The 13,859-nt window shown below is 45.9% G+C and overlaps 1 protein-coding gene across 4 annotated transcripts in view; it reads left to right on the forward strand.

The window, feature by feature from the left end:
* The window catches only part of CHD2 (chromodomain helicase DNA binding protein 2), an 85,369-nt gene that overhangs the window by 45,147 nt on the left and 26,363 nt on the right, over positions 1-13,859 (forward strand). For 3 of the 4 annotated variants that reach the window (XM_063169898.1, XM_063169897.1, XM_063169896.1), the window contains exons 8-17: positions 1,888-1,974; positions 7,430-7,491; positions 8,789-8,911; positions 9,216-9,362; positions 10,191-10,324; positions 10,927-11,152; positions 11,881-11,981; positions 12,659-12,703; positions 12,864-13,039; positions 13,717-13,841. In XM_063169898.1, coding sequence (XP_063025968.1) covers positions 1,888-1,974; positions 7,430-7,491; positions 8,789-8,911; positions 9,216-9,362; positions 10,191-10,324; positions 10,927-11,152; positions 11,881-11,981; positions 12,659-12,703; positions 12,864-13,039; positions 13,717-13,841 — 1,226 coding nt within the window. The remainder of the gene's footprint in view (positions 1-1,887; positions 1,975-7,429; positions 7,492-8,788; positions 8,912-9,215; positions 9,363-10,190; positions 10,325-10,926; positions 11,153-11,880; positions 11,982-12,658; positions 12,704-12,863; positions 13,040-13,716; positions 13,842-13,859) is intronic. The other variant, XM_063169899.1, reaches the window with a different exon arrangement.

Raw genomic sequence — 13,859 nt, forward strand, 5'->3', positions numbered from 1 at the left:
GTTTGTTTGTTTCTTTGTGGTGTGTAACCATCCTGTTGTTCTTAGCCGTGGGTTGCACTGGGCACAGCTTGCTCCTGAGAGTGAGTTTTATGGAGAAAGGTGCTGTGTGTGTAAAGCATAAGGAGGAAGGGCAGTGCTTCCAGCCTGTGCTCCCCACGGACCTGCCAGGAAGAAATAAAGGATTTTGTTAACACCTTCTCCCTCCCCAAAGCTCCAGGCTGCTGGCTCAGGTAGTGGTTAAATCCTCCAGTGTTTAGACTGACAAGGGAGGATGAGTTTATAAGGCAGTTGTGGTAACACCATATTAAAATCTGCGGTCTGTTGTTGATAAGTGGGCACCAAAGGAAGTCTTCTCTCCCTCTGAAGGATTCTAAGAGCATGTCCCTAACAATAAATGTTAACATTATCCTGTGAGGAAGTGCATCCATACCCAGGGTGATAATTAGCACGGGTGAAACATGAAAAGGTCAGGACACCCTTTAATAAGAAAGCCTCTCCCTTCCTTAATTTCTCTGCTAATGGGTGTCTTCCTTAGCTAGGTCTAACCTAGGCATGTTGATACATCTTCCCCTTGAATAACCAATGCAATTAATTACTATTGTTTATTTGGTATTTGCCTAGATACACCCATAAAGGCGAGGTTAATCTGTGCTATTAAGATTTGTCATGGAAGTTGCTCCCACATTCAAAACCCATGCCATTTAATAGATGAAAAAACAAGTTCTTCAAATGGTTTGGGGAGGGAGCATTAAATTTAAATTCTAGAGTTTATTCTTTCATGAGAATGTACCTCAGTGCTTGCATGCCCAACAGATACACATTGTCACAGTCTGTCCCTTCTCCCATTACTCCTTTAACAGAGGCAGAAAAACTGCTGGGCTGCAGCCTTGTATCCATCATACTCTCAATCCCATCACTGCTGCACCTGGCAGTGTAGTTTGATTTCCTTTTCCTGCCAGTGGCATGCAGAGGTATTTGAGGATTGGAGAGAGTGAGAATTAGAAGGAAATGAATCAATGTAGAGAACTACGAGCTCTGCTGAGGGAGAGAGGAGTTGCTGGTGTAGGAATTTGAGGGGCATGGTGGTGGTTTGTGTCTGCCCTGTAACTCTTGTGTCCTGTGTCACCAGCACAGCTCTGCATTCATCCCCCTCAGGGCATCCTTTTTTGTGTCTCCTTCTCCTGCCCATCCACAAGAACAATTGCATGCTCTTATACTCAGTGTATTGAACTGGTGAGGGCCTCGTTTTACAGCAAAGAGCACAACCATTGCCAGCAGTCACCTCTGCACATCCATGTGTCCTGCACTGCCAAACCACATTCCCATCAATGCATTCAGGAAAGGAACCAGCAGCCACTGCCTTGCCTTGCCAAATGACAGGGTATCTTGCTCCATTTGCCATCCAGGCTGGGCCACAGAATTCACCTTTGAAGCTGCAGCTGGCCATGTCTCCAGGCTGGTGGTGGGGCTTTCCACCAGGAAAGGAATTGTGCTGGAAGCTGTTAGTGACAGAGAATTGCCCTGCTGAGTTGTTAGGTCTGTTCAGTCCACATCCAAGGTGTTGCCTCCATTCCTTTGGCACCAGTGCTGCAGAGGGCTGATTACCTCAACACTCTGTCCTTCAGCCTGAGGGAGCTGGAGAGTGATTTGTGCCTCAGTGGAAAGATGGACCACTGTAAAGATAACACTGAGATAACACATGCCACTTTAGAAAGGTGTCAAATATCCAAAAATAATAATAATAATAATAATCTTTCCAGCCAGTTTTTAAACTGTCCATCTGCTGGTTGCTAATTCCCTAATGGTTTTTGGTTGATTTTTTTTAAGCCAAAATGTCAAAAATAATTGGGGTGAAGCAGGCCTTCTGATGGTCTGTTTATTTTGCAGATGTGGGAAGAATATCCTGATGTTTATGGGGTTAGGAGGTCAAACCGAAGCAGACAAGAACCGTCACGATTTAATATAAAAGATGAGGTAAGGAAAAAGAAAAAGGATGAGAGATTACTGAACATATAAAACCAATCAAACCCAAAGAGGAAAGGGAGGTCTCAACTGCATTGCCTTGTAAACACTGAGTCCCAGTTTGGTGCATGGATGTTGGATCTCACAGATCCTGCAGCTGGATCCTTGGCCTGAGACCTCTGGAGTGAGCTGGACACTGCCTGGGCTGACATCTGCATGCACTGATCTGATTGCTGCAATGGGGCATAATGCAAGTCTGCTCTGCTGTAGGAATATCCTGGAGAGGAGTCTGTGTAATTAAAAAAAACAGAATGAGACCAAAATGCAACACAAATCCAACCAGGAATAAAAGAAAGTTCCCAGAAACACCTCATAGCAACAAAACAGTCATTATTGCCCGTCCTGGAATGGATCCCACTAATAAATGCATTTGTGTGTGTGCAGCTTTATGACCCATCACTTTTCTTTGGTTGAACACTGGGGAGTCTTTCATCCTTCAGTTGAAGGTGACAGTGGTCAGAGCCTGGTCAAACCTTCTAATTGTTCCTGTTTCAGAACACTGTTGGGTTTTTTCTGAAGATGCAGAAATCAGGTTCCGCCTTCATTTACATCTGACAGGTTTTCTACATGCAGCATTTCACCTGCAGGTCTGCAGGAAGGTCAGGTAGCTACAGCATAGGGGAAGGAGAACCAGAGAGAACCATCTGTGGGGAGCTTGGGGCTGGGAATCTGGAGATAAGCAGCAGACTTTGAGCGGAGCAGGGGCCCAGTGGTGCTGTCTGACTCAGGCTGTGCTTTGCCACCAAGATGTGTTCGGATGCTCTAGGGGTGACGTGCAGGTCTCCAGCTCCTTGCTCTGGTGTGTTATTGCTGAGCCTTGGTGGCACCCCAGTGCCACCAGTGCCCCCCAGACTCCTGTGCTGGCTGTCCCACAGAGCAGAGCTCAGGAGGGGGCTCGGGGTGCTCCATTGACGTAGCTTTTGTTTTCCTTTTCACGTTGGCAGAGGCTGGGCCCCTCTGTGCGATGCCCCGGCATGCACTGTGCCAGCAACCTCACACCCACCCCAGAGCTCCACTCACCCCCTCTTAGGGGCCCAGGTAAGTCCCTTCTTTTTTTGTTTTACAATATTAAGTGGTTTTGCAAATGTTGTTTTCTTTTTCAATACCTTTATCTCCTACTACTTAAGGTAAAATTAAAAAAAAATAAATAGAAATCTGAGATGCAAAAACTTTGCTATACCACAAAATATTGTAAAAAACAAAAAAATTCCCAAAGGTCCTTCAAATGACCCTCATCACTGCAACTTCTGTGAAACAGTCAAAATAAAAAAAAATTGGAGCATGCCCTCACCCCTCTCTCCCCAAAGAAACACTGACTGGTCCCCACAGGGCAGCTCCCATCTGCAGCAGAGTCTGTTGGAGGGTGTGAGCTGTCAGGAGCACAGTGCTGGGGCCTCACAGAGGGCAGGAGGAGGTGGAAAGCCTTGCTTTTGGAAGACACCAAGAGAGAGGAGATAGCACAGCTCAAGCCTGTGTGCTGCTGAGCACTCCTTGCTGCTGCTGGAGGGGGCAGAAACCCAAGGCACATCTGAAGATGCTTTTTGCCTTCACAGGGTTAATCCTGTCTCCAGTGACCTGCAACTCTCTCTTGCTGCTTGGGACTTCCAGCACAGTGTGTGGGGGCTTGTAATTGCCTTCTTCTCTAATGCTTCTCAAAGAGCATGGTGCAGGCAGTGTGTGTGGCTCAGAGACCAGAGCAAGGGTGGATGAACCATCCCCTGTGCTGCCCCGTGATTCACCTGCACAGAGGTGGAGGTGATTCAGGTTTTGGGCCCTGCTCAATCACTGTGTCCTCTGAGAGCAGCACTCTGGGTAGGGTGATTTGTGTGTTAGACATGGTTACCTTCTGAGGATTTCTGGGCTCGTTGTGTCGGTGCCTGAGGTGTGATCAGCAAGGGTGATAACTCGTGGTCAATATCCAGGCATGGGCTGAGCCATTGGGGAAGCGAAAGTTCAGCTTTGCATAGGAGCACAGATCTGCTCAGAAGCCCAGAGCTGTCTCCAGGAACAAGAGAAGGTGTGAGGTTTTTAGTAAAAACACTACTTCCCCAGGCATTTTCTTTGCAGTTCATAAATCAGCTTCAGGTTGCAAGCCAGGTCATGTGAGGTGTGCAGAACCAGGTGCCTTTCAGAGTATTTAGATTCAACTGGGGGAGATTTAGGTTAGATATATATAGGAAATTCTGCCCTGTGAGGGTGGTGAGACCCTGACACAGGGTGCCCACTTCCACATTTCTGAAAGTGTCCAAGGCCAGGTTGGATGGGGCTCTGAGCAACCTGATCAAGTGGAAGGTGTCCCTGCCCATGGTGGGGGGTTGGAACTGAATGACCTTTAAGATCCCTTCCAACTCAAATCTTTTTATCATTCCATGATTCTGTGATTATGGGCTGGTTGAGAAATCAATGTGCCCCAACCAGACACAGTCTTTTTACTATAAAAAGAATAGTTTCAGATTGAAATTGGTGACAAATGTCAGCGTATTTTTTTCTGTCAGAGAGAGGCCAGAAGTCACGCACCAGTGTGTTCTAAAAATACAGCTGGTTTTCTTATTGGAAAAAAATCTGCTCATTTGCATTTTGGTCAATGCTTTGCCTCATGTATTTGCTGAAAATTCAAACACTACTGGTTTCACTGGGAAAGAAGCTCAGCAGACATAAAACTAACCTGGTTAGCTGAGATTCTCCAGCTTTTCTTCTTCCAGTTTGGCCTCTGTTAAGCCTGCAATGAGCAAATTCTCACTTTTACTTTAGTATAAAATACTTCTGGCTCTGTTTAAGCAAGTCATTATCTTTCCTAGTATGAGCTCCAGAGGCTCACCTGGACCTCCTCTCCAATGGCCTGGAATTTCCATTTCTCCCAGCCTGGGCTAGTGGCAAGGACACTCCTGGATAATTTATAGGAGCAGAACTTTGAATTGCTCTGTGTTGCTCTGCTTGGTGCTACATGCAAACAGCATTATGTTTGTTCAGTGTTGCTCCATGGCAAAATACAGTGCAATTAATCTGGTAAAAGTGTGTGCACTTTATGTGCTGGGAAAGAATTGATGGGAGGAGTCAGTGAGGCATGGAGAGGGAAGGCTGATCCCTTCAGCTGGAGATGAGGAAATTGTAAGAGGCCAGATCCTAGTCCAGTGGTGCAGGAATAAGTTGGGCACATTTTGATAAGGGGGAGCCAGGTTTGTCTTTCCCCTTGGCCACAGCAGCAGCACTCCAGCAGGGCAGCACTGGCACTTGGGCTCTGGGGCGAGCAGTGTGACCCCAGCATCTCATGCTGGGCTGACAAAAGCCCCACTGGGACTGGGGATGGACTTTGCCAGTCTAGCTTGTGTCATTCGGGGAGGTGACATTACAAAAATTCAAGTTGCAATGTGATTTCCCAACCAGTGTGTTCTGGTGGTGGTGGTGAGCAGACAGAACCTGAGTGGCATGCTCTGCACCTGGCATAGCCTGGCTCTCTTGCTGTCCTCTATGCTTTTAAACAAGGAATTTACTCCATTCTGGGATGAGGAGGATGTGGGAGCACAAGGCAGGCACATGACTCAAGCTGGGGACTGGCTGTGTCAGAGGAGATAGGACTGGGCTTGACACATCCAAAACAGACAATGCTGTCTTTGAAATATGTAAGAGAAGGTGGCTGAGCTGCAGTCACAAGTTAGATTTTTCAAGGTGGAAGAGGGGAGGAAAAGTCATTTAGAGGTAATCATCAGCTTTGTAGAGACAAGTGACAGAGCAGCAGGAGAGTACAGACATTAGACGAGGAACTTGGAAAATGGCATTTTGGCACAGAGGTGGAGTTAATTTCAAAGAGCTAAAGGTTGTATTTGGTTTTCTCCCAGTGTGATCTCTGACGCAGAGCAGAAGAGAAATCCACCTCTCTTTACCTGTGGCTTGCCAAAAGACAGCAAAAGTAAACGAGCACTGAGGGGCAGCTGTTAAAATCATGCCCAGTGATTTGAGTGGAAAAGCTTCAGAAAGTGGATAAGAGATTAAAAGAGAAAGGGAAAACTGAGGGCTTTTAAATTTTGTGTGTCAAAACTGAAACCTGTGGAATGCTTGGGTTGTGTTGCAAGGGTGGGTAGGGCTCTCCATGGTGTTTGCCAGGCACTTGCTTCATGGCTGGTAAACGAGACAGGGATTTCATGCAGGGCTGTGAATCAGGTGGATGAACACGTGTTTGTAGTAAGATATTGTGCAAAAGCTGTTATTGTGCCACATGCAACTCTGACACCACATCCAGGAAAGCTCATGGTCAGACATGGCATCCAGTATTTTAGTGAATACACTGATGCAAGTGAGGCAGAAGTTTCTGTGGGTGGAAGGAAAGCTGGAAAATGGGAATGAAGGGTGCATGTTACAGCTCACACTATTCCTCAATGTGTGCACAGCTCTGTGAGCTCTGTCCAGGAGGGCAGTGGGGATGTCAGGGGATGCAAACTGTGCTACCCATAGTGATGGACAGATAGTGCCTGAGGCCAAAGCTGAATACTGTGGCAAAAAGCAGCCACAAGTGGAAGATTTTCCAGTAAGTGTGTGGAGCAAGTAATCTTGGAGGCTACTTCTGTCATTTTAATACTTCTTTCGAAATCTCACGTGGGTTTCTTCAGGTTTGTCCCTGCCTATTTGTGTTTTCTGGGGGAGGCTAAGGAGAAGTCACGTTATCTGTGTGGTGATCTGTTCCATGGTTGACTAGTTTTTATGAAAATGCTGGTTGTGTGCAACCAGCATAAAGAGATTATTTTAGCTATCCTGGTCTGTGGGAATTCATGACGCCCACTTTTAGAATAGTACAGCAAGCAGTTAGAATAGCTCTAGATATATTTAGCTAAAGAGAATTCACTGGTGGAGACTGTGGAACTGGGAGGAAGGAGAGCAGCAGGACACAGCTCTGACACAGTGAGGTCCTTGGTGACTTGCTGTGGGAGAAAAAACCCAACAGCAAGACAAGGATAATTCTGATGAGATTATTGCCTTTTTACAACATTTTTATTTCATTCCTTGTAGGAAGTTTGTGCAATGAAGGCAGAGATCACAATGCAATTGTTGGGATAAATTCACCCGTGGGTTTGCAGTCCCTGGGGTGTTGCACACACTGCAGGTCTGCCTGATGCCATGGTGTCTGCTGGGCACTGGGGGCTGGTGCTGGGGGATGGATGGCTCCTGAGCTCAGGCACTTCAAGATAGGTGATGTTGTGGAGCTCTCCAGGCTTCCTGCAGGGTTTTCTTCTTCACACTGAGAGCAGAGCAGCAGGGCTGAGCAGCTGATGTGGCTGTGCTGGGAGGCCGCTGCTCTGCACCAGTGTCCTTCAAGCTGCAGGGGAAGGACCACCAGCACGTGTTTCACTTGCATCCTTCAGGAGCCAGCCCACCCTGAAGCCTACAACTTGATTTTCTTTCTTTTCAATTAAAGGCAAGTAGCGAGTCTGAAAATGAGAGCCCAAAAAGAAGACGCCAGAAGCAGTTGAAAAGAAAGTAAGTTTCTAGGGAAAGAGTTTTGAGTGGTGATGCTTTGGTTTGTTTCTCAGAACAGTAGTGCATTGGATTGTGTGATGGGAGTTGTCAGCATGGTGAGCTTGTAAAATAAATATTTTAATAATACTTTGGATTACTAAAATATGAATCTATAGGTGGATGCAATTTCCAACCCTTGTTTGTACGTTCCTACTGTGCCTGTGATGGAATCTGAATGAGTCAGGTTCACTTTCTGTTGTCAGTCTTTCACTTTTCCATCAGATTACTGATTCTCCTTCAGAGACACTTAAAACAGTTTAATGCCTTCTCCTCCCACCTTTTTGATTAACTGAGAATAAAATACCAAATTATTATCTTCTTTTATCTTTTATAACCCCCTGTTAAAACAAAAGAACTTCCATAAAGAATGCTTTGGGTGTCTAAGCACCATAACTTGAGTTCACTTACAGTCATATTCTATTACCATCTAATAGGTACCTTCTAGTTTTTCCATACACTAAAGTGGAGTAGGGAACTATGAGCTGTCTGATGGAGAAAATTTAAACAGAGCCACATCATCCTGCTTGCTTTCTCCTGCATCTTGTCTTTTAACTTGTCATTTAGTTGTTCCCATCAATGCAGGAAGGAAGGTGATAAAGCACAGGGAGGACTGTGGTAGTATGGACCTGTCCTGGGCAAGGGCAGTGATCCTTGTGGAGCCTCCATGTATTCTTGGAGAGAGGAGAGGCTTCTCCAAAAGGCGTTTTGGAGCTGCAGCTTTGTTCCTAGTTGTCCCCAGAGAATGAGTTTCCATCCACCGATGTACAGTGTGACTTGGCTTCACACTTGGAAACTTGAATTGGCAGGAGAATTTCCATGGCAGGAGTCTTGTTCCATTTTCTGGGCTCCAAGGAGCTCGTGTAACTCTGCATGTTGTGGCTTATGCTCTGTGACAGTGAGCACTTCTCTTCAGATCCTTCCAGCCCATCTCAAAAAATGCAGAAGTAGAGGAAAAAATAATCATCAATCAAAGCCCTTGCCCACCCAGGTTTGAGCAGTACAGCTCTGCCACCAGCACGTGTGGTAAGAGCTGCTCTCACTCAAGGCAATCCTGCCACTGTGTGAGCAAAGCTCCAGGTGACTGAGACCCCCTCCTAAAAGCAGAGAATCACAACACAACATCCCCCCTGCATTGCCCTGAACAGCCAAGGATAGAATTTTGAACGTTTTTCCTGTAATTATGGACGTGATGGTTTGCTCAGCCAAGTATTTGTGTAGAAATATTGTTGCCCTACATGACCTACATTTCTGACCACAGAATTAAATGGAAAAGAGAGGTGTCTGCTGGAGAAGAGGATGAAGATGGAGGGGAGCAAGGCACCAGTGGAGAGAGTGAGCCTGAGCCGAAGAAAATTAAAGCAAGAAGACCTGTCCAGAGGAGGTAAGGAATGGTTGGTTCAGTCTCTTTCTGCCTGTGCTGTGTGGAGAGGAAATCCCTATTTGTCACTAATGAATTTTCCCTGCAATATTACCTTTGTTTGTGACCTAATAAATCTATGGCCTTGTTATTCCCTCATGTCTCCATCTCATGCTCCAGTGAGCACTGGAGTGGTTTTCATGATAGTTAGAGCAGATTAAATCCCTTAGGAGTCTAATATTTGAGATCTGTGCTTCCTTAAAGACTTATTAAAGTGGATATTTACATAAACCATGCTGTATTATGGCTTTATCAACTCTTATTTTAGAACAGTGGCCAAAACTGGTGTTAAAAAGCCCCACAAAATCCAGCGTGGGAAGAGGAAGAAACCAGACTCATCTGAAGATGACGACGATGACGAAGACGATGAGACCCCCAAGAGACAAACTCGGCGAAGAGCAGCCAAAAATGTCAGGTGTGAACAAGTGTGGGGTTGGTTTGGGGTGAGACCTGGCTGGGGAAGGGGGCTCTGATGCCTGTGGGGTCCTGCAGGGACCTGTGGCTGAGGTGTGGCTCTTTGGGCAGGTTCCTGCTGGGCACATCCAGGGTTTGTCTCATTTTGCCATCTGTGAAGGAGGGAATGTTTACCAGTCCCTCCTCAGAGAAACATGACGATGGTTTGCATAATATTTCTAAAGCACTCTCAGATGGGATTGATAATTGCAAATAATAGATGAAAATGAGCAAAAAGGAGCAGCTGTGCTGGACTGGACCAGTTGTCTGAGGGTGGCTGGGGACAGTGTGTTGAGCCAGGGTGGAGTAAAGCTTTATCCATTCCCCAATGCAGCTTCTCACCTTTCAGGCAGTCCCAATAAGGGACTTGCAAAGAGCCATCCAAATGATGTTTGGTGGTGGTTAAACATGCACCAAAGATGAGAAGTGCAGTCCCATGCAGCCTTTTGATGCTCTGCAACCTCCATAGAATAATCTTTCCTTCAGTAGTGGAGACCTTCTCTGTTATGGCCTTGCTTCTGCTGCAGGGATTGTTCCACCTTATGAATCACCTGATGTTGGCCATGATCAGAAAAGCCATATGGGCAAGATAGAGGATTAGTCTGGTAAAGTGCAGCTATCTGAGTGTCTTGGGGAAAAATATCGAGTGGATGACCTAAGACGTGTGCTGAACGTGCACTGAACCACAGCATAAATGCTGGAGAAGCTGCTCCAGTCTGAGCCATTCTATGTGTTGGTGGGCTTGGAAGAGTCAAAGGGTTTATATCAATTTGGTTTTGATCTTACTCAGCTACAAAGAGGATGATGATTTTGAGACGGATTCTGATGACCTGATAGAGATGACCGGGGAAGGAGCTGATGAACAGCAAGACAACAGTGAAACTATTGAGAAAGTCTTGGACATCAGGCTTGGAAAAAAGGGAGGTGCGTGGCTCTGGAAGAAGCCTTTATTTCTCTTGAACTGGTGCAATGCTTTTGCAACTTTAAAGTGGGGTCAAGTGCTTCAGTGCTTTTTGTCTTTTCCTCTATGTCTCTTAGTTACATCTTGTAATATGTTAGAGCTTCTGTAACATATAATATTTAAAATCCTAAAATCTCTATAGTTTATGTGGTCAGCGGCTTTCATTTAGCCTGCACATATTTTAAAGATGCAGCCATTGTTCTGCAATTCCTGCTTTTCTCTCCTTTGAACTATAAAACAGATCTAAGAGAGTCAGTTTTCATAGTCCCATTGGCAAAGCCATAATGAAAATAAAGCCAATGTTTTCTTCTCAAAGCCTTACAAAAATGTTTTTTGTAAAACTGAATGGTTGTGAACACTTTCAAGAGGCCTTTGAGAAAAGCTATATATGACAGATTTAAAAATACTCTGTTGCACGGAGAACTTCTGTGTGCCTGCCTTATAGGTTTGCAGAATCTTTTGGGTGTTCTTCGTGCACCCACAAAAGATGTATTAGAAGGGTAATGCAGCTGATGCCCAGTGGTGGGTCAGGAGGGTGCCAAATGCAGGCTGGTGTCTCTTGCAGCCATCGGAGCTTCCACCACCGTGTACGTGACCGAGGCCAACGGGAACCCCAGCGCCGACTTCGACCCCGAGAAGGACGAGGGGGAGGTTCAGTACCTCATCAAGTGGAAGGGCTGGTCATACATCCACAGCACGTGGGAGAGCGAGGAGTCCCTGCAGCAGCAGAAAGTGAAGGGCCTCAAAAAGCTGGAGAACTTCAAGAAAAAAGAGGAGGAGATCAAGCAATGGTAGGCTTCGCTTCAAGCAGTTATTCTGCCTTGGGCGCTTTGTGTTTAGCCTGAGGTTTGAGGAGTCATGACTGGAAATGTTTGATTTCTTCTTAGAAAGTGTGTTTCATGTGCACTCTGGTCTCTCTTCGCCTGCTGAGGAACATCCCCCCACACAGAAATGATATTTGTGGTGTGGATGGCTGGAAAATGGAGAGGACAAGGCATGAAATCCACACTATTGCCACTTCCTAGCCTTAAGAATTGGGAAGGCTGATAACAAATAATTGCTGCACAGACTCACCTGGCCCAGGAGGTGCCATGAAGGCTTACAGCCTTATTAACCCTTGTTAATTATGGGCTTCTCTGTGTGCAAGAATTTGCATCAGTTTATGTCCAGCTTCCCCAGGAGCTATAAAGGGAGCTACAGTGCCTTTCCAAAGTGCTAAAGCTGGAGTAGCAGCTTCCATCTCCATTTGGTTCCTGTTTTGAGATTGATTTCTTGCATCAGAATAAGGCAACATTTAACAGGGAGACAATCTGAACATCTATGACATTTGCTTCTCAGCAATAATTTACAATTTTAGGAAATTTAAGAAACATGTCATATTACAGTAATTTGCCCTTGTGACTTGTCTGAATGACAGAACCATATAGGAAAGTAGATTTTCTATATGCAACTTCTATGAGCACTATAACAGAAACATTATAGTGGTTTTTTGTTTTGTTTTGAATTATTTTGCATCTAGGCTGGGCAAGGTATCACCTGAAGATGTAGAATATTTCAACTGCCAACAAGAGCTGGCTTCAGAGCTGAACAAACAGTATCAAATAGTGGAGAGGGTAATAGGTAAGTGGAGCCAAGACTTTGGTAAAGGGTTGAAGTAGGAATGGGAACTTTATTCCACATGACAGCAGAATGAGTGTGCAGCTCTCTCTTCTTCCCTGTCCTCCAGTATATCTGAAGAAAACCCCATGGTGTTTACTGTAATTCATTGTGTGAAATTTAGGAATTTGGACAGTAGAAATGCAGGTTTACGGATTTGTATTTGTGCTTGCAAACAAGCAATACAAATCAGGGACTTTCCTTGCCTGGAGTATGGGATGACACACTAGTTTCCAACAGGTTGCTGAAATTGTTGCTGCTGAATTTCTTTGTCTCCAGCCCTTTGGATGCAGGATGTTTGTTTCCAAAGCAGCAGCATGGGCCTAGCTTTTGTGAGGTCCCTTTTCTGTGGTGTGGTTGAGGATGTGGTTAGGCTGCAAGGCAGCTCAGGGGCGAGAGATTTTCATGATTAATTAATAAAAATAAAACCAGAACTTACTGAGCACTTTAGTAATATCACAGCAATGTCAGTCAGAGGTGCCAACGCCCAGTTGCTTTGGGAATTGGCTTGGAGAGCTGTGTAAGCTATTTCCAGTACAGTTCCTGTAAAACCGTGGGTGTGAGGCAGTGGTGGCCTGCCCTGCTCCCTCTGCTGGCTGCCAGCATTCCAACCCTCCCTTCCCTTCTCTCTCCAAACACAGCTGTGAAGACCAGCAAGTCTGCCACGGGACATTCCGATTTCCCAGGTAAAGGCACATTTTTTTTTGGTCTCTCTACACTTTTGCTATGAGCCAAGACCTGTTTTGTGGCTGTCTGGGCAGTTCAGCCTGTGAACCATGCTTGTGGTTCAGCTGCTCAGCTACAGGTGCTGAGGTTTGGGCTTTTTTTTTTTTGCATATTTTTCAGCAAACAGTCGCAAAACATCCTCGAATGACCCCGAATACCTGTGCAAGTGGATGGGGCTGCCCTATGCTGAGTGCAGCTGGGAGGATGAGGCTCTGATCAGCAAGAAATTCCAGCACTGCATCGACAGCTTCAACAGCAGGAACAACTCCAAGACCATTCCCACCCGTGACTGCAAGGTTTGCTGGCTTCTCTCCTTTGCTGGGGGAAGATGCAAGCAGTGGGAACGTGAAGTTTTGTCAGGATAAATGTCAGGGAACATTTTTCCCATCCTCCCACCTGCGTTTGAAGGGTTGTTTGCTGTTCTTGTATTGCACTTCAAGCAGAGATGTGAAGCCCTTTGAGTTTCATTTACTCTGTGCACAGTGAGAACGTTATGTCCCCCTGGGGAGTGGGAGGCTTAATTAATCCTTGCAAAGTGCTTCCTCCTCAGAAGGAGCTGCAGCAGTTTTAATATCAGTTGGATGAAAAAACAGCACACCTGGGAAATGAGGAAGCCTGCAAGATGCTGATACAGTGAAGGAGAGGGACAGAAATAATGGGAGAAAAACCAAAAGAGGACAAAGAAGGAAGTGGAGCTTGTTCCGACTCCTGGGTATTTTGTGCAGCTTATTACACTCCTGGGGGACTCAGAGCCCTGATCATAAACCAGAGGGCAGCAGGCAAATCACCAGAAATACAGACACAAGCACTAGCTAGGAAAATGTGGATGGAGGTGAAGTTCTCTTCACTCGAACCAGTGAATAGATACACACTCTTTGCTGAATTCATCAATTTCATTGCTGAATTTTCAGCCTTTCAGCCACTGAGAGTTCTGTCTTTCTCTTCAGTGGACTTCAGGCAGGTTTTCTTCCAGGTGCTGAAGCAGAGGCCGAGGTTTGTTGCCTTGAAGAAGCAGCCCTCGTACATCGGCGGGGAGAACCTGGAGCTGCGCGATTACCAGCTGGAGGGCCTCAACTGGCTGGCTCACTCCTGGTGCAAGTATGTGCACAGCCTGGC

This window comes from Melospiza melodia, chromosome 15 (genome assembly GCF_035770615.1).
Source record: "Melospiza melodia melodia isolate bMelMel2 chromosome 15, bMelMel2.pri, whole genome shotgun sequence".
In the NCBI taxonomy this organism is placed as follows: Eukaryota; Metazoa; Chordata; class Aves; order Passeriformes; family Passerellidae; genus Melospiza; species Melospiza melodia.